General features: G+C 46.1%; 1 protein-coding gene across 1 annotated transcript in view; it reads right to left on the bottom strand.

Moving 5' to 3' along the window:
* The window catches only part of LOC124788730 (5-hydroxytryptamine receptor-like), a 56,574-nt gene extending 38,276 nt beyond the window's left edge, over positions 1–18,298 (bottom strand). Inside the window, exons 1-2 of the mRNA XM_047256012.1 lie at positions 18,075–18,298; positions 13,470–13,658 (exon numbers count right to left, since the gene is read on the bottom strand). Of these exons, the coding sequence (XP_047111968.1) occupies positions 13,470–13,658; positions 18,075–18,262 (377 nt within the window). The 5' untranslated portion in view covers positions 18,263–18,298. The remainder of the gene's footprint in view (positions 1–13,469; positions 13,659–18,074) is intronic.
* Between the last annotated feature and the right edge of the window lie 1,891 nt (positions 18,299–20,189).

Genomic DNA, 20,189 nt, shown 5'->3' on the forward strand with positions numbered 1-20,189 from the left:
CCAACCATATGGCACCGTCTTGGGTCACGTCGCGGAGAAGTGGCAAACATTTACGACCTACCCCGTATTAAATGGCGTCCGGCAAATAAAAATTGAGCTGACGAAACATGTCCCATCGTACCTGCTGATTGGCGGTGTGAGGGCCATCGTCGTGTACGATGGACAGCCACGAACGTGCGCAGGATGTGGCCAGGAGGGACATGTACGTTCCGAATGCTTACACCGCCGTTTAATACAGACGCCGTTACGTGAAGAGACCCAGGCTTCGACGGTCACGTCCTTACCCATCACCTACGCCAAGGTTGCACAGGACCCCGTCGTACCAACCTCGATTGCGCCAACAGCATCGTCAACGCCACCCGCCGCAGCACAACGCGCCGAGGACACAAGCACATCGTCGCCACCAGTGCTCGCTTCAGGACCGTCCGGGTTGCAGACCGAAACCGATGTTCCTGTTGGAACCATGGACGTCGACCTCGGTGTCGTGCCGACGTCTGCCTTTGTCCAGACGGGTTCGGCGTCAGACGACGGACGACCACATTCTGACTCAGAAGGCCACATCAGAAAACAGCGGTCGCCTCGCAAACACAGGAAACGACGACGAACGCCTTCCGATGACGCCCTTTCTCAGACGGCCCCGCGAGATGTCGACCTGATGTCTGACGGTGATCTCCCACATTGCGCCCAGTCACGCGATGTGGCAGCAACAGGCGCCCCTCCTGTGACGCCTACTCTCCCAGCCAGGGACGTGTCCTCGCCGTTGTCAACGAATGATGACGGCGGTCCCCCTGCCACTCATGTTGCGGAAACCACAACACCCGTTTCGGAAGTACGTGACCGTCACATGTCCACGTCGTCAGCTTCCTGGGCCGATGACGTTGAAGAAGAAGTGGAACAGACTGCCAGCGTGTCTGCACAGGAGTCCACCTCGGCGACACTGGGGCTGGCGCCCCGTCAGTAAATATCACCACTGCGGGACCACCGGCGGGTCTCCACCTGCCGGCTACTATACCGCACGTTCTGCAAATACTGAGGATGGCCGTACACAGCAATATCGTATCGCCACGATGAATCTTGCCACCACTCGTGCCTCCCATAAACTGGCCATGTTCAGAGACACTATTTACTCTGCGGATGTGGATATAGCACTCTTACAAGAGGTGTTTGTGGCTGACTTCCTAGTTCCCACCGGATACAACACCCATGTTTCCCCCGCATCCGACACTGGTAGCGGCGTCGCCATCCTGCTACGCGACGGACTCCCTGCAGAGGACGTCATCTACCTCCCCACTGCGCGAGGTATGGCCCTCACACTGTTCGGCGTGCGTATTATTAATATCTACGCTCCGTCCGGCACTGGCCGCCGTCATGACCGACAAACGTTTTTTGCCGAAAGCTTCACACCCCTCTTCACCGGTCCGCAGGACGATTTGGTACTCGGTGGGGATTTTAACTCGACACAAGAGCCCGCGGACCAACTCCCGCGACATTCCCCTTGTGCATCTCTCTCAGTTTTCATCGACCGTCTACGACTTGTTGACACATGGAAGAAGCTCCACGGAATTCAACCGGGCTATACATTCTACACCTCTCACTCGTCAAGCCGCATAGATCGCATCTACGTTACCCGCTCCCTTGCTGATGGCACACGTCATGCGGAAGTCTGGCCCTTGGCCTTTTCAGACCATGATGCATACCTCTGTGACGTCACTCTCGCCAGACAGCAAGTGTGGCATAGTCGAGGTCTGTGGAAACTCAAGGTCGCTCACCTGATCTCCTCAGACTGTCGCCGTATGGTCGAAGAAGCGTGGGCACGTTGCCACCATCGTCGAGAAGCCTATGACTCCACCTTATCATGGTGGCTCTCCTGTGCAAAGCCGACCCTTTGGAAGACTCTGATGAGTTATGGGAAGGAATTAAAGGCGTGGCAAACTAATACCCTGCACTTCTACTACACCATTCTACGTGACTGTACGACGATGCCTTTCTCGCCAGCCCGGCAGTCGATGGTCCAACGCACGAAGGCGCAGATCTCCTTGATCATGCGGCGTAACTTGGAAGGCACTGTAGTCCGTTCTCGAGCTTCTAATCGAATCCCTCAAGAACGTCCGTCGATGTACCACCTCCTTCAGGAAAGACAACGACGACGACGAGCTCTGATCCAAGTCCTCACTGATGTGGAAGGGCGCCGGCACGAGACCGAACAAAGCATCGGTCGTGCTCTCCAAGCTTATTTTGACGGGCTATACGCAGCTGTACCGCATTCTGCAGCACCGATCACAGAAGTCGCTCAGCTTACTACGAACACTCTTCCGGAGGATGCAGTGTATGACCTCCAAGACGACGTAACCACAGATGAAGTGGTAGACGCTATCAAGGCGGGTTCCGATAACATATCTCCTGGACCTGACGGTATACCCATCGAATTTTATAAAAGTTTTCACTATTTGTTGGCTTCCACGTGGATGGCAATCGCACAAGAGCTGATGTCACCGATGACAGTGGTCCCGAGCGCCTTTCTAGAAGGCATTATTATCCCCGTACATAAACCGCACGGGTTATCGAGGGTCCAGGACTATCGACCAATTACTTTGCTCAACAGCGACATGAAAATATTCACACGGCTACTGGCATCGCGACTCAAGAAGATCGCACGTTACGTCACATCCTGCGACCAGACTTCACTAGGAGGCGACAACAATATCCGTACGACCACTTGCCGTTACAGAGACATGATAGCATTAGCGCATTATCAGCGTCTCCCTGGCGCCTGGCTTCACTGGACTTTAGCCAGGCTTTCGACCGTGTTGACCACTTCTATTTACGGACAGTTCTTAAGCATATGGGTTTTCCTGGCGGTATTGTCACAGTGGTTATGCGCCTGTTGAGTAGTGCAACCTCTAAAATCATGTACAATGGTCGCCTTACACCGTCCCTGGTCATCGCACGATCTGTACGATAAGGATGCCCTCTTTCCACGATTTTGTATGCTTTCGCCTTGGAACCCCTGCTCCAGGGCATGCGCCAACGTTTGGAAGCCATGGCTGTGCAAGGCCACCGTTTTTCTTGTACAGCCTACGCAGACGACATAGTACTATATCTGAGCAGTGAAGATGAAGTACGAGGAGCACTGACATGGGTGGCGACTTACGGCGAAGCGTCGGGGAGCTGCCCCAACGTGTCAAAATCCAAGGTCCTGCTCATTGGTGAGGGCTTGCCGGAGTGATGTGCTGCCCCCCTTAGTGTCGCCGCCACCATAAGGTGTCTTGGACTTGATTTCACAGCAGACCTGTGTCGCTCAGCGACTATCAATGGTAGACGCTTGCTACAGACAATCAGAGCCAATCTCGCAGATCACCGGCTACGAGCTCTCGACGTTATCCAACGCGCGCAATACGTGAACATGTATCATGCTTCCCGTATACCACACGTGGCTCAAGTACTACCAGTCCCAAATCACCTGGCGCGACGACTGTTGATGGCTTTCGGCTCCTTCGTCAGCTCGGGGATGTTATTCAAGGTGCAGGATGAATCCCTTGCACTGCCACGAGATTGTGGTGGGGTGGGACTCGTCCACGTGCCGACTCGTGTAAAGGCACAATACGTCAGCTCCCAACTAAAACTTTGGCATCGTTGCCCGCAGAGCCTTGCTAGCCTCCTGCTTCACAACTTTGCACCGGCCTTCTTGTCCGCCCCAGTACTGGTATCGACCATTCCAACCCCTTTTTATTACATCCAACGATTTTTCCTGGAGTTCAGTTATATCTACCGGTCCTTACCACTTACACGTTTGTACCTCACGAAAACAGTCTCCGAATTGTTACAACAGTGCCGCCCGTCCAACCCCACCGAACGTAAGTATCCACAGTACGTGTGGCGACACATATGGAAGGCGATCCATGCGCGTTTTCTCGAATCAGACGTTCAATCAGCGTGGTACATCACCGTGAATGACAAACAAGTTAACCGCATCCATCTCGCCGATTCATCCCTCTGAACCCACTTGGAGTGGATGACACGGAAGTCCACCGGTTCTACTGTGGCACAGCGTTCGACGTCTGGACACTTGCGCGGCGAATTTTGGCGTTTCTTACTCGCCAGACATCGGCTCAGATCGACGTCCACATGCTTTTGTACCCCGATAAGACTTTCTACCCCTCCGCCAAAACTCACTCTGTGAATTGGATCTGTGGCCACACGATCAGCTATCTTTTTACTTCTGGCGACAAGTCTACGCTAGGATATTGGACTTATCTCAACGAACGACACTGCGTCCTGATACGCAACCCACGCTATAAACAATATTTTTTCCAATTTCTTACGGAGCACTTTCGATGACCCACCTAATAGCTGGAACGTCCAAGCCCTGAGAAGCTGAAAACTGTATAAACCGAACCGGACTGAATAGCTCTGCTACTCAGAACCCACGCCTACGCCATGAGAAGACACGTTTGGACGAGCTGGCATGCTGTAGGCGGATACACTTCAGGAGCTCTTGAAAGAATTGGACTTTAACTACAAGTCGCACGACGACTTTAATTAAAAAATAAATAAATAAATAAATAAAAAATAAATAAAATAAAAGAAAAAGAAACTTTTCCTTATTTATTCCTCATAATTTGTTCTTAAAGGGGAAAAGAAAATAATCCTCGCCACTGCTTAAATTTTGATAAATAATCAGCATTGGCGGCCGAAGACTTCCGGCATAAGAAGTCAGCCTCAGTCTGCCAACGGTCTTGTCAAAGAGGGCGGAGGAGCGGATAGAGGTTCAGGGCACTCTCTTGTCCTAGGGGTGGGAAATTGCCCCTAAAGGCGGAAGAATCAGCAATGATCAACGACATGAGGATGTAGAAGGCAATGGAAACCACTGCATTAAAGACACGTAACGTGTATCCACAGGACATGTGGCCTGTAATTGATGAAGTGTCATGATGATCTCTCCATTGGCAAAAGATTCCGGAATAGTTCCCCATTCGGATCTCCGGGAGGAGACTGCCAAGGGGGAAGTTACCATGAGAAAAAGATTGAAAAATGTACGAAAGGATAACGTTCTACGAGTCGGGGCGTAGAATGTCAGAAGCTTGAACGTGGTAGGGGAACTAGAAAATCTGAAAAGGGAAATGCAAAGGCTCAATCTAGATATAGTAGGGGTCAGTGAAGTGAAGTGGAAGGAAGACAAGGATTTCTGGTCAGATGAGTATCGGGTAATATCAACAGCAGCAGAAAATGGTATAACAGGTGTAGGATTCGTTATGAATAGGAAGGTAGGGCAGAGGGTGTGTTACTGTGAACAGTTCAGTGACCGGGTTGTTCTAATCAGAATTGACAGCAGACCAACACCGACAACGATAGTTCAGGTATACATGCCGACGTCGCAAGCTGAAGATGAACAGATAGAGAAAGTGTATGAGGATATTGAAACGGTAATGCAGTATGTAAAGGGGGACGAAAGTCTAATAGTCATGGGCGACTGGAATGCAGTTGTAGGGGATGGGGTAGAAGAAAAGGTTACAGGAGAATATGGGCTTGGGACAAGGAATGAAAGAGGAGAAAGACTAATTGAGTTCTGTAACAAGTTTAAGCTAGTAATAGCGAATACCCCATTCAAGAATCACAAGAGGAGGAGGTATACTTGGAAAAGGCCGGGAGATACGGGAAGATTTCAATTAGATTACATCATGGTCAGACAGAGAATCCGAAATCAGATACTAGATTGTAAGGCGTACCCAGGAGCAGATATAGACTCGGATCACAATATAATAGTGAGGAAGAGTAGGCTGAAGTTCAAGACATTAGTCAGGAAGAATCAATACGCAAAGAAGTGGGATACGGAAGTACTGAGGAATGACGAGATACGTTTGAAGTTCTCTAACGCTATAGACACGGCAATAAGGAATAGCGCAGTAGGCAGTACAGTTGAAGAGGAATGGACATCTCTAAAAAGGGCCATCACAGAAGTTGGGAAGGAAAACATAGGTACAAAGAAGGTAGCTGCGAAGAAACCATGGGTAACAGAAGAAATACTTCAGTTGATTGATGAAAGGAGGAGGTACAAACATGTTCCGGGAAAATCAGGAATACAGAAATACAAGTCGCTGAGGAATGAAATAAATAGGAAGTGCAGGGAAGATAAGACGAAATGGCTGTAGGAAAAACGTGAAGACATCGACTGTCGGAAGGACAGACTCAGCATACAGGAAAGTAAAAACAACCTTTGGTGACATTAAAAGCAACGGTGGTAACATTAAGAGTGCAACGGGAATTCCACTGTTAAATGCAGAGGAGAGAGCAGATAGGTGGAAAGAATACATTGAAAGCCTCTATGAGGGTGAAGATTTGTCTGATGTGATAGAAGAAGAAACAGGAGTCGATTTAGAAGAGATAGGGGATACAATATTAAATCGGAATTAAAAGAGCTTTGGAGGACTTACGGTCAAATAAAGCAGAGGGGATAGATAACATTCCATCATAATTTCTAAAATCATTGGGGGAAGTGGCAACAAAACGACTATTCACGTTGGTGTGGAGAATATATGAGTCTGGCGATATACCATCTGACTTTCGGAAAAGCATCATCCACACAATTCCGAAGACGGCAAGAGCTGACAAGTGCGAGAATTATCGCACAATCGGCTTAACAGCTCATGCATCGAAGCTGCTTACAAGAATAATATACAGAAGAATGGAAAAGAAAATTGAGAATGCGCTAGGTGACGATCAGTTTGGCTTTAGGAAAAGTAAAGAGACGAGAGAGACAATTCTGACGTTACGGCTAGTAATGGAAGCAAGGTTAAAGAAAAATCAAGACACGTTCATAGGATTTGTCGACCTGGAAAAAGCGTTCGACAATATAAAATGGTGCAAGCTGTTCGAGATTCTGAAAAAAGTAGGGGTAAGCTATAGGGAGAGACGGGTCATATACAATATGTACAACAACCAAGAGGGAATAATAAGAATGGACGATCAAGAACGAAGTGCTCATATTAAGAAGGGTGTAAGACAAGGCTATAGCCTTTCGCCCCTACCCTTCAATCTGTACATCGAGGAAGCAATGATGGAAATAAAAGAAAGGTTCAGGAGTGGAATTAAAATACAAGGTGAAAGGATATCAATGATACGATTCGCTGATGACATTGCTATCCTGAATGAAAGTGAAGAAGAATTAAATGATCTGCTGAACGGAATGAACAGTCTAATGAGTACACAGTATGGTTTGAGAGTAAACCGGAGAAAGACGAAGGTAATGAGAAGTAGTAGAAATGAGAACAGCGAGAAACTTAACATCAGGATTGATGGTCACGAAGTCAATGAAGTTAAGGAATTCTGCTACCTAGGCAGTAAAATAACCAATGACGGACGGAGCAAGGAGGACTTCAAAAGCAGACTCGCTATGGCAAAAAAGGCATTTCTGGCCAAGAGAAGTCTACTAATATCAAATACCGGCCATAATATGAGGAAGAAATTTCTGAGGATGTACGTCTGGAGTACAGCATTGTATGGTAGTGAAACATGGACTGTGGGAAAACCGGAACAGAAGAGAATCGAAGCATTTGAGATGTGGTGCTATAGACGAATGTTGAAAATTAGGTGGACTGATAAGGTAAGGAATGAGGTGGGTCTACGCAGAATCGGAGACGAAAGGAATATGTGGAAAACACTGATAAGGAGAAGGGACAGGATGATAGGATATCTGCTAAGACATGAGGGAATGACTTCCATGGTACTAGAGGGAGCTGTAGCGGGCAAAAACTGTAGAAGAAGACAGAGATTGGAATACGTCAAGCAAATAATTGAGGACGTAGGTTGCAAGTGCTACTCTGAGATGAAGAGGTTAGCACAGGAAAGGAATTCGTGGCGGGCCGCATCAAACCAGTCAGTAGACTGATGACCAATAAAAAAAATGCCACTTGGGGGACACGTGACGCCAAATATATATTTACATATTGCGTCCTTTGCAGTAGATCGAGTGCTCGCAGAAAGTGGTCTAAGAGCCCAGGATGCAATTGGGAAAGTGGGCCCCGGCAGTTGAGAGCATTCGTGCGACGCAGATCACTATTGAAACCTGCCGGGCCCTAAGCATCGCATAGAAGCAGGTACTTGTAAAGGAGCAGCGCTGTACGCAGCAAGCCTCGCACCTATTGCCATGGCTCTCGACCTGTGGACGTTAAGACAGCTACCAGAAGCCTCGTCGTCGGTGACAACCTATGCCAATGACTGCCTGACCTCAGCATCGCTGCGAAGAAAGATGTCGACATCGTCTGCATAAGCTGTGCAGCTGCATACATGGTCACCGAGAGACATCCAAGAGAGGCGTTGACGGAGGCCGCAGAGCAACGGTTCCATGGTGAAAGTATACAACAGTGGAGAGAGAGGGCAGCCTTGACGCACTGATCGACCGATTCGAGATGGCAGGAGTGAGACGGCCATTGTAGAGTACATGAGGCGTAGCTCCAAAAAGGAGGCGCATTATGACGTCGACGGTAATATTAGGGTATCCCACACTGGAGAGCACCCCTTCCTGTCGAAAGCCCGGCTGAAGTCGAGAACTGCCCAGAGTCCAGGCAAACGACGAGCGTGAGCAAGAGCAATTATGTCTCAACGGCGACAGAGGGCAGTGCGGATGTTATTGGCACCTCCCAAAGAAGTTTGATCGGGAGAAACCACTTACCGAGCCGTCCCTTTAAGCCGCGCAGTCAACAGTTGGGTAAAGATCTATGTGTTGCTGTTGAGTAACGTCAAGGGGCGGTAATCGAATATCCGTGAGGTACCCCGAGGCTTGTAAATGGGAATGAAGAAACCATCGAGAAAACCGTGTGGAATCGGCACATTAGGTTCTGACAAATTTCCGTCCACACTGGCGCCAGAAGGGGACGAAATGTGCGACAAAACTCCAGTGAGAGGCCGTTAGACCCAGGCGACCTGTTCATTGAACCCGCCTTAATAGCATCATGGACCCTATCCTCTGTTACGTTAGCAAGCAGAGCCATCGTCGCCTCCATGGGAACCGAGCCAAAGGAGAGTCGGCAGGGTGGTGAGGTTATCAAAGTACAGCATAACATAACGCGTGTGGAGGGCTGACCCTATATCCCGTTGGGTGTCGAAACGCAGCCCATCACCGGTCGTAAGAAAATTAATCAAAGTTCTCCGACGGCGTCGCCGTACCGACACGACATGATATATAGATGGACGCTCCTGCACTAACCCGTCGTGTGTGCACGCCCTAAACGTAGCTCCTTCAACGTGGCGGCGAGGGAGAGATGTTAGCTGTGTCTTGACACGATTCAACATCGCCTGACGTTCTGACGAGTACGGCATCATAGTAATACCCGGAGAATTGTGAAACAGAATTCCTGAGTTCGTCGCTGCCACACCGCAACATCCCTTCCGTAACCAATCAAAGCCTTGCGGAGGGCAGGCTTTACAAAGAGCGTTGATGACAAGCTGTCCATGTGCTCTCGATGAGATGCCGGCAGTCGGGTGAATATGGTGGATCGTGCTCAGTTTCCATGGTCCATGGCCACGCCACAGCGTTTGGCGGCAGAGACTGTTGACGCGGGAATATGCGTTATGATCAGAGAACGCAAGAGGCCAGACTTCAGCAGCCTGCACCCCACTGACAACATGGTTGAGGCGGCTGGAATAATGGCTAGTCAAATGCGTAAATCTCGGAAGATCATCATGAACATGCTCCTAAGAATCCGCAAGGCTTAGATTCTGGAAAATAGTCGCTAGTGCCCCACACGGAGAGTGATGTGGTAGTTGGTCTTCGGGTGTTTGGGTGCAATTGAAATCGCCTCCCATGATCAATATATCCTGCCGACCCAGGAAACGACGCGTAACTGCCTCAGAGAAGAACATGGAACTTTCATGGCGGCGACCCGAACCAGATGGAGCATAGACAATGACGATCCTGACGCCACTTAACGTGAGAACTATACCTTTGGCATCAGGGAGATAGTCGGCTCCGTCACCGAGGATACTTTTACGGAAGAGGATCGCCATCCAACTACCAGTAGGGGAAGCGTGAGAGACACGTGATGTAAAAGCCATGGGGAGTTGGAACGTGCTCCCCCTGAAGGAGAGCAACTTCAGCACCTCAACGACTGCAGCATACAGCATGTCGTGGGGTAAAGCCAGTTTGTGGCGTACGCGAATAGTATTGACACTGACCGTTGCTATACAATAGTCTGGAAAGTTGAAATCGCCATGAGGACGGGCGATTCAAGCACAAGTCAAGCACAGGGAACTCTCTGTTAGGCCCTAGGCCCCCTGGAAGGGCACATTATTGTAACGTGGTGGAAGCCGACTTCACCAAGGGGGTCCATCGCTCTGTAGACCTCCAGAATGTCCATCCTCAGCATCGACGACGTCCGCCCAGGTGATGGACGTCTCACTGGGCTAGTTCAATCAAACACTATCAGAGGTGCGCCCACAGGTAGCGTAACACACAGGAGGCAACCGTATCAGACGCAGGAGGGCGAAGGTCGGTGTCTAGGGGTGGACGCTGACTGCAGATGGAGGAGGGGAAGGACGTCGTGTCGTCAGGTGTCAGGGTCTCAGAGGACAGCGCACCATCAGTAGCAGGATCGTCATCCTGTGCACACATCCGATGGAGGCAGTCATCAGTAGGTATACGGCGTTGTCTCTTCCGTTTCCTCAGCGACCGCTACTTCTTGACACGCCGTTGCGTGTCGGATGGTGGGCGGCTATCGTCTGACATGTGGCCAGATGGAAGAAAAGCGGAGGTCAGTACAGTTCCATGATCAACAACCACGGCGTCGCAACAGACAGTTTGTGCCTGCTAACGGTCATCGTTTATTTGTATTGCATCCGGCAGGATTCTTCGCCGAGAAGTGTGGAAGCTAGTACTGACCGATTCAGACAGGACGAAGCAGGCAGCTCAGCCGTAGTCGCGTAAGTGAGAGGTAACACAGTGGGCGCCGCAGGAAGAACAACGTCTCGGATCTGTTTCTGAACCAGTCTGCGTCGGAGACACCCAGAACGGACATGGCCCTCTCGGCCACACCTGAACAGGTGCGCAACTGCCCGTCGTACAAGACGACAACCCTGCAGCAGGCAATAACCAATTAGGAAGGTACGTGTTTCCGTAGTTCAGTTTTGATCTGACTGGTACCACTGAGGACGCGGTATGTTTCGACCGTCTTCTACGTTGCAGGAACATCCTCTGACGATATTTCCGTAAGGTTTAAGGGCGGAAACCACAACCTCGACGGTACATCAAACGGGAATACGAGAACCCACAAAGTTCAGAGGCCAAAATCAGTGTGATCAATCACGACAGTTCCTGTAAGTCCTTCAGAGTATCGGAATTTGAGAGCGTTAGCGTGGCGCCGCACAACCTCGGCACACGGCTCTTCATTATGTACACTGCTGTACTGAGGCTCTAAAAATGTATTCAGAGGACTCTTGTGACAGGAGACGCATTTCATCCCGTGTAAAACGTTCTACTTCATACGCCTTCGGTCGTTCGTGGTCCAAAGGAAAAGTTAATTTAACCGTGGCTTGGGAGTAAGAGAACGGCATTATGGTCGATGAATTCGGACTCTGAGACAAGCCGCTACCCGGAAGTAAACAACCGCGGGCTCGCTCGCAAGCAGCACAAAAGGCGAGACACAAACAAGGTGGGCGCGCCTCACCAGTGTCGAAGGCAGACTGACGGCCGTTTGGACACAATGGTCCTTGTAAATGTACGAAGTATCCTAACATGCTAGCCGTGCGGTCTAACGCACGGCTTTCCGGGTGGGAAGGAGCGCCGGTCCACGGCACGAATCTTCCCGGCGGATCTTTGTCGAGGTCCGGTGGGCCGGCCAGTGTGTGAATGGTATTTAGGCGGCTTTCCATCTGCCTCGGCAAATGCGGGCTGGTTCCCCTTATTCCACCTCAGCTACACTATGTCGGCGATTGCTGCGCAAACAAGATCTCCACGTACGCGTACACCACTATTACTCTACCACGCACGCATTGGGGTTAGTTACACTCGCTTGGTGTGAGACGTTCCCTGCGAGGTGCACCGGGGGCCGAACCGCACAATAACCCTGGGTTCGGTGTGGGGCGGTGGTGGGGTGAAGAGGACTGCGGTAGTCGTCGTGGGGTTGCGGACCACTGCGGCTGCGGCAGGGACGGAGCCTCTCCGTCGTTTCTAGGTCCCCGGTTAACATAACGCCATAACATGCCTCCCGTCAGACGAAATTCTCAACTTATCTGCACACTACTACTGTGGTGCCGCTTGCTCATTATCCTCATTACTTGGGGCATTTCGTCAATGCCCGTAAAAGCTTGAGCCTGTTGTGCTTATGCACTGAAGAGATCATTCGCCGTCTCTCCATAATTATATGTATAAGTGCTGTGTGTTCTTTCAGAAATGTCCGAAAGAAAAGACACCACACATGTCTATTTAGATTTATGTTAGGTCTTAAAACACTTCTCTTGTTCGTTCTTTTCTTACGGTTACCACTCTGCATCTCATATTCTCACTACTTCTTTTAAAACTCGTCTTCCCTAATTTCCCCTGCTTTATATAGCTGAATATGACCACACCCCAACATCATCACTGTTTCACTTTTGTTGATGTTCATTTTATAGTCTCTTTATTCAAGACACTGTATGTTCCGTTCAAATCCACTTCTAGCTCCTTTGCTCTGTCTTAAAGAAGTACGACGTCATCGTCAAACTTCCGAACTTTAATTTCTTTCGTAAGTTCTCCTTCATTTCTTTTAATGGTGTCTCAATACAGGAATAAATAGCAATCCTCCGTCACACCTTTTGGAATTACAACTTCCCATGATGACCCCCCCCCCCTCCCCCCTCTTTCAGAACTGCAGTCTGCTTTCCGTACAATCTGCTGATAACGTTTCGCTTTCTGTATTTTAACCCTACCACCTACAGAATTTAAAAATAGTATATTCTAGTCTATAATGTCAAAAAAAAATTACAAATGCTGTAAACGTAGCTTTTCTTATCTTCATTCTAAGATAAATAGTAAGAACAGTATTTTCAAGAGTGTTCGTACATTTTTTCCAGATTTAAAACCTGAGGTCGGGTTCTATCAGTCTTTCCATTATTCTGTAAATAATTTATATTAGTGATTTAGCGTGTGCATATGTAACCAGAAATAGTTAACTTTGTACTGGGGGGAGGGGGGAGGACAGTGGAGGGAAGTATTGTTGCAGAAGATAAGGAATAGAATAACGAGGTCATCGAAGACGTTCGACGTTGGATACAAAAAGTCTACAAAGAGGAGATTTTTAGCATCAGTTATTAAAAGCTCGTGGCAGCATGAAAACAGTCGATGGACTTAGATGCTAGACAGGCAGCCACAACACTAGAGAAATGCATGTAGTACTATAACTGTTTTTACTAAAATGTGGTCAGGATTTGTTTACGTTCGCGGGACGCACCTGGCAGTGACGGCGGCGGCGGCAGCGGCGGCGGCGACTGAGGGCGCCAGCGGCCGCTGCTGGCGTCGACGGTGTATCCTCTTGCGCGCCGTCTGGAAGATCTTCCAGTAGAGCACCAGGATGACGAGCAGCGGCACGTAGAACGTGGAGCACGTCGCGAAGATCTGGTATGCCACGTCCTGGCTCACCAGGCAGCGCTGCTGCACGTTGATGCGGTCCAGGTACTCCGGGTCCTTCCACCTGGTCGCATGGAACACACGTGGCAGTGCGACTCGTAGCTTGTGTTACGACTGACCGACCTCTTCTAGGTGGGCATAGTGGCCTCAATGAATTTAAAAACAGACATTGTTCCATCAGGCTGTTACTTCTAATAAGTACATCACTAAGCACCAGCAGCTATTTTCAGTAGTCTGCTGACACAGAAGTGCACAATGGGCGTAGTCACATCACATAATAAGTATTACAAAAAAGGAATCAAATGCCATACATAGTTTGCATGGACCTCAGTGGATACAAGCGCGAAGTATTTATCGACAAACTACGTGTACTCAGCTGTGAGCGTCGTAATTTAAACAATATCCACAACAGTTTTTATGATTGTACTTGTAGGGGTTTATATCTAGAGTGAAATCAAAGATCTCCTCAATGAACATAATAATGGGTTGTAGCTAATTAATTATTTTTGCATTCAAAAAGTTCTGCTCATCAAGTAGTCTTGTATTGCATGGGAATATCGACTCATTGGAGACGGTTTCAACCTGAAAGTTCCACACAATACTGTTTTTCATTAATTAAATTGACTGAAGCTAAAAAGCCGTATTACTGTTAATAATACGATAGAACCATGGAGTTTCAGTTAAGGAAATGCAAAGCTGGTATCAAAGCTGCTAACTGCTTGTATTATTGGTTAAATTCCATTAACATTTCTACCAATTAATATAGTTCAAATAAAGGTTTACACTAATACAGTAAAAGTGAGAATTTTTTATTTGTTGCATGAAGATACATGTGTAACACTTGTGTATGCGTGATTCGCGGACACCTATTCCGAGCTCGTGTCCAGTGACAACCATGTCATTGAAAACTGTGCATCAGTTATTTACGTGGATGATGTGTCCATACCCAGTTGCACTTGATAATGAGCAGTTGATATCAGTTTTTATTCAGTGATGTATCATAGCATTTAGTATTGAAGAAGACGTCACGTCAGTTTTCCACCTTGCGGGAGAACGGAATTTCAAAATGTGTGGAGGCTTATTAATGATTTCTCTGTAACGCTCGTAGATTTCCAATGATTCTGGTACCTGTGTTTCCACAGTCCAACGAGGAAAACGAGGAAAACTCTAAAACAGGCTGGCACCATCAGTGTCCTGTATTATTTACAGCGTTCAGCAGCCAGCAGTTGTCATTCATGTAAAATGTGCTTAGCACATGCATTAGTCACAAATGGGAATAGGGCGTCGGCAGAGGTCTATTTAAAAGCAGCTACAAACTGAATCTTATTGGTCTGACTCCAGAAACGTGTGTTCGGTATATGCCGTACGGCACTTTTGTAATATTAGACTCTAAACTGTTTGTTCCCGACCCCAAGTCATGCATCGTCATCGTCTATTAGCGGCTGTAACTCGGAACCCGTGTTTAAGTGAGTTATTTAGATCTTTAGCTAGTTAGTTGCTTAACGTTTTGCTAGTATTTAACGTGGTTAGCAGTGAAAGTTGTCTCGCGTATGTGTTGCACCTTTAAGGTTGTGGGTGACCAACAGAAATTAGCATATACTATGTCCGCAGCTCGTAGTCTGGCAGTAGCGTTCTCGCTTCCCGGGTTCGATTCCCGGGGTTAGGGGTCAGGGACTTTCACCTCCCCCGAGATCAGTGGGTGTTGTTGTGTCGGCTTCATCTGCATCATTCATCCCCATTACGGTCGGAGGATGGCAACGGCAAACCACCTCCATTAGGACCTTGCCTAGTGCGGCAGTGCGGGTCTCCCGCATCGTTCCCCTACGCTCTGTCAAGCAGCATGGGACTTCATTTCCATGTATGCCTAAGTTAGTTTTCCCACAGTACTACATTGTTCACACACTATACACACAGTACTCCAGCGCAACAGTAGCCATCACATGTGTCAGATGGTTTAAGATACTCATGTAAGATAGTACATAAACTAATCACACGTATAAATCATCCTGTCACGATCAGGTTACCACTTTTCAAAAGTTCACTGTTGGTATAACCCTGCGTAACCTGACTAGATTAAGTCGGTTGATTGATTCAGCATCTTGGCTGGTATTATACTAATAGCTCACAGTTAGAATTTCTGGAGTTACTGTACAGCAATGATGAGTGGAAGCCTGATTATCGAAATTGAGAATATGTCCCCTATATAAGAAGTTTATACAATCTCTCACTTCAAAAGTCGATTGTCAAGGTAAGGTATGTACGTCGCTGTCATAATCTGACAGTTAGAATATCAATGTGTGGAAGCACTATTTTTATATGACTAGTTCATTCAAGTAGACGGCCAGACACAAAGAGTAGAGTCTTAGACTAGAAAACAAGAAAAGTTAGAAGCATGAAAGAATGAAATTGGTATGAAATATTTAGAAGGAAACATTTATCATTTGGAAACTAATGGTCAGTCACTGGGATAAACTTGGCGCTAGTTTGAACCATAAGAGTCGATTTTGCTATATATAGGTTTCTTGAAATGAATATATTACACTATCTATGGATAGTAATTGCTAAATCAATCACATGTATAATTTCTGGGTTTTCTTTTGAGGCACTGGTAATAAGAACGTAGCAACAATACCTATTTGTGACAGTCGGAATTAGTGTTCTGGACTAGGCTTCCACCCATGCGTGAGAGTTCTGTTCCTCTTAAGTAACCCATACACAGAACGTGCACTGATTTAGACCTTCTATTTCCAATTGCAAACGAACAGTGACTACTTAGGTCAGAAGTCCACATTCGACTATCAATCCACACCACAGTTTGAACCGAACACATCAGTGTTCAACTACCCGTTATATACAAGTACCGCTTGCAACTGGGCAATGGTCTCGAAAATAATTTAAAAACATAGTCAATTCAGTCTTAATATTAATAGTTCATCAGTTTATCAGACAATGGTATACACATATGGAAGTAACGGATGATAGGTTAACAAGTGACTGTAGAAATGAAGCAAACTTTATTTGGATTGTGACGTATGCCAGAGCAAACATCTTTGACATTATAATCTTTTTCAGAATGAGGGACCAACAGCTTTCCCACTACCCCCGATTCTTTGAGTCCCAACAGTTTTTTTTTAAATTCTGTTAACATCTACACCTACATTTTTTCTTAGAAACTAGCTTTTGTGATAAATTGTGAAGTAATATAATTTTGAAGGTACCTTCGGTGATACATATGGATACTGTTTGAAAGCTGGATATCGAATAAAGTAGGTATTAAAGAAATAACAAATTAAAACATCGTTCTTGGTGCTTAAGTTTTACCGAACGAAAAATGAGCATTTAGTAAGCGGTTAACTGTTTTCATTTCATTATTTGATTCGACTGTAAGCGAGGAGACTTTTAAAATAAGTTAGAAATTACGTTTAATGCTAATTTGAAGTCTGTAAGTGCTCTTATTCTCAAAAGCTGGGCGAATACAGTCTTGGTAATTTCCGCGTCGTGACACTTTCTGCCGCAAGACAAACCGCATCGGTCCAAAGACGATTCGAGGCTGGATTAATAAGTTCACGGTAAAGTTAAGATTGTAGTTTTAATGCTTCAGGTGTTCTACATTGTCTCCCACCACTTGCGTAAAACGCACAGAATGTTAATACATGTGGAACTGTCGCAAAAGTCCTTCTATGCGAAAAGGAGAGAGGGAGTGTGTGTGTGTGTGTGTGTGTATGTGTGTGTGTGTGTGTGTGTGTGTGTGTGTGTGTGAAAGAGAGAGAGAGAGAGAGAGAGAGAGAGCAAGAACGTAGGGAGTCCAAGAACTGAACTCTGTGGAACACCAGTAGTAATTTCCCCCAATTCAGAAAAATAGCTGCATGAGGTATCTAAAATGACCCTTTTCTCTCTGTCAGTGAACCACTTACTCATTTAGCATTGTGATGAGATGGGATTTAAAACTGCCAAATAATTGTGAGACTTCATTGTAGATGACCATTTTATTTTTACGCTCTGTGCTACTGGTTTCGATCAGGAGACCATTATCAAGCCAGAGTAAAGCCAAACTAGATGTATTGACAAGCTGATTACACTTTGCTTCGCCCTGATAATGGTCTACAGATCGAAAGCGGTAGCACTGAAAATAAAAACAAACTGCTGATGGTCATCTGCAACGTTGTTTCACGCTTGCCCATTGCACCAATGGAGATAAAGAACAGCACAAAAACAAAGAGGTGAAAATTCGTTCTACACTCCATCCGTTAGCAGAAAGTGAAGAGACCTTGATAAATATTCCGTAAAAAAAATTTTCTGTCTTACGATTGTTTCAATGATTTGCAGCGTATATCTTTCAGAGAAATTCCAATACTAAAGCGACTTACAGGACTTTTGTGCCTAAGTCGTACATTATCATCCAAAAAGGAAGCTTAGGACACAGTCACGAAAGTACCGCTTCGGGACGGGAGGTGGCCAACCGTGGGCCTGAGGTACTCACCCGAACTGCGGTGCCAGCGACACGATGAGCGCGACGGCCCAGACTACGATGATCATGATGCCGATGCGCGACGAGTTGCGCGTGTGGATGTAGTCGACGTTGGTGACAGCCCAGTAGCGGTCCACCGCGATGGCCACCAGGTGCAAGATGGACGCTGTGCAGCACAGCACGTCGCTCGACGTCCACATGTCGCACAGCTCCGGGCCCAGGATCCAGCCCTTGCTGATCTGCACAGCCAGCGAGCGAAACGCACCGTGAAAAGGACTGAACAGAAACAACTGAGTGAAGAGAAACGAACATTACAGAAAAGTTCGACGCTGACATGTCGGCAAACAAATGGGATTATAACTGAAAGAGTTGTTTGTCTAAGTTGGTAGTGAAGAAATATAACAGGGAAATTACGAATTTCAAAGTTGGCGGCAGTGTCAGTTGATAATTTGTTCACTTTATGACAGACATCGGATGTGGTGCTGAATTTGCTTGCTTCTAACTTTATCTGTAAATACCAATCTAAATTGTGTTGTTTTAAGTACCTCGTAAGCAAATTTAGGATTCCGTTTTATTAAGCAAAAGTTCAGTTTTAAAGTGCACTTTAATGTATATTGTGTTTCGGCTGATTGAAAATGTAGGGTTGCATCTTTATAATCTTTAGGGTGAACAGAAACCAAGAACATGACGTAAATTAAGAACCACCTTGCACTGTTCTTAACCCAAGAGCTTACGCTGCGATTTAGAAGGTAAAGATTATGTTGATGTTCCTTTAAAAAATGCAATTAAACACGTTTATCTTAATAGGTGAGATGTAATTTTTTTTTGTCGAGGAGATGTTGTTCGCTAGCTCTTCGTTATTTCTTTTATTTTCAAATGTGACGACAGTGAGTTAATGTGAGCTATCAACAACGAAACCAAGTTAATGAATTTGAACTTAAAATAAAGCACTTAAGAGATAGAACAGTTCGTTGGACAACAGAACAAAAACACTCAATTCATGCAATATTTTTAATTTTTGTACTGAAAGAATTTTTTTGGACCAAATAGTTTTTATTTCTTATCCTCCTACATCCAAAACAGATTTCGGTATCCCATATTCACCCCAAAGACCAACAAGTAGAAAAAATAGTTAAATTAACACTACTGTTTCTGCTCACCCCTCTCTAAGGACTGAATAGGAACACTAACATTTTTTTATACGTCGTGAGAGAATGAGCTAGGTTCCACATGTAATTATAAATTTAAAGTTCGGCAGATGATCTATAATGACATGTAATTTCGATTGCCATATTTCTTTTTAAAATTATCAATTTTTTGTTGGTTTTAAAGATGAAAACTCTTTCTGTCCTGATTTTACGGTACCGTAACTTGGTAAGGTAAATTTTAGCAGAGGGTTAGCCATTCAACTTTAGGTTATCATGAAAGTTTCCTACTCTGTTCCTTTCCTCTGTTTCAATGTCGTATCTACCGAGCTGTATTCAGATGCTTCAGCTGCAGGTCGCCAAGTGTAGATTTCAACAGGCGTCAGGAAGACTTCAATAATCGTATCCAAGACAGCTTGGAGTGAGCATTATTTATGCACTTAAGCTGAACATATTTCACGTCTCTCTCTGTCCTCCACCATTAAGGCAATAATATGACTGGGTCGCAGCAAGAAGGGTCTGCAGTTTCTCTGAAATACATTTTGCGATGCACACACAAGGAGAAACAGCTAATCCCTAGCGGGTAAGTATATCAGTGTGCAGTTTTTCCTAATTGAATTAATGATAAAATTGATCACACCATCGAAAAGTGCAGTTGGCTTAACTCAAGGATGACGTGGCTGTTTTATTGTCAATAATGAATTTTTTTCACTGTGAACTGTTTTATAAAAGTGACAATCATAATGATTATTTTTTGTTAAGAATGAGTGAAATATTTATCGTATAACCTCCTACAACAGCTCATTTTCAATAATTGACTGCTTCTAGATGGGCGCCACAGACTCAATAAATCTGAAGAAGGCGGTTTAAAAAAGATTCTATAATAAACATCTAACTAGTATGTTTAGAATTCTGTGTTATTGTCAATTGCATCTGTAAACATAATAACACAACAGAATTAAATGGAAATCAAAATATAGGA

This window comes from Schistocerca piceifrons, chromosome 3 (genome assembly GCF_021461385.2).
Source record: "Schistocerca piceifrons isolate TAMUIC-IGC-003096 chromosome 3, iqSchPice1.1, whole genome shotgun sequence".
Classification (NCBI taxonomy): Eukaryota; Metazoa; Arthropoda; class Insecta; order Orthoptera; family Acrididae; genus Schistocerca; species Schistocerca piceifrons.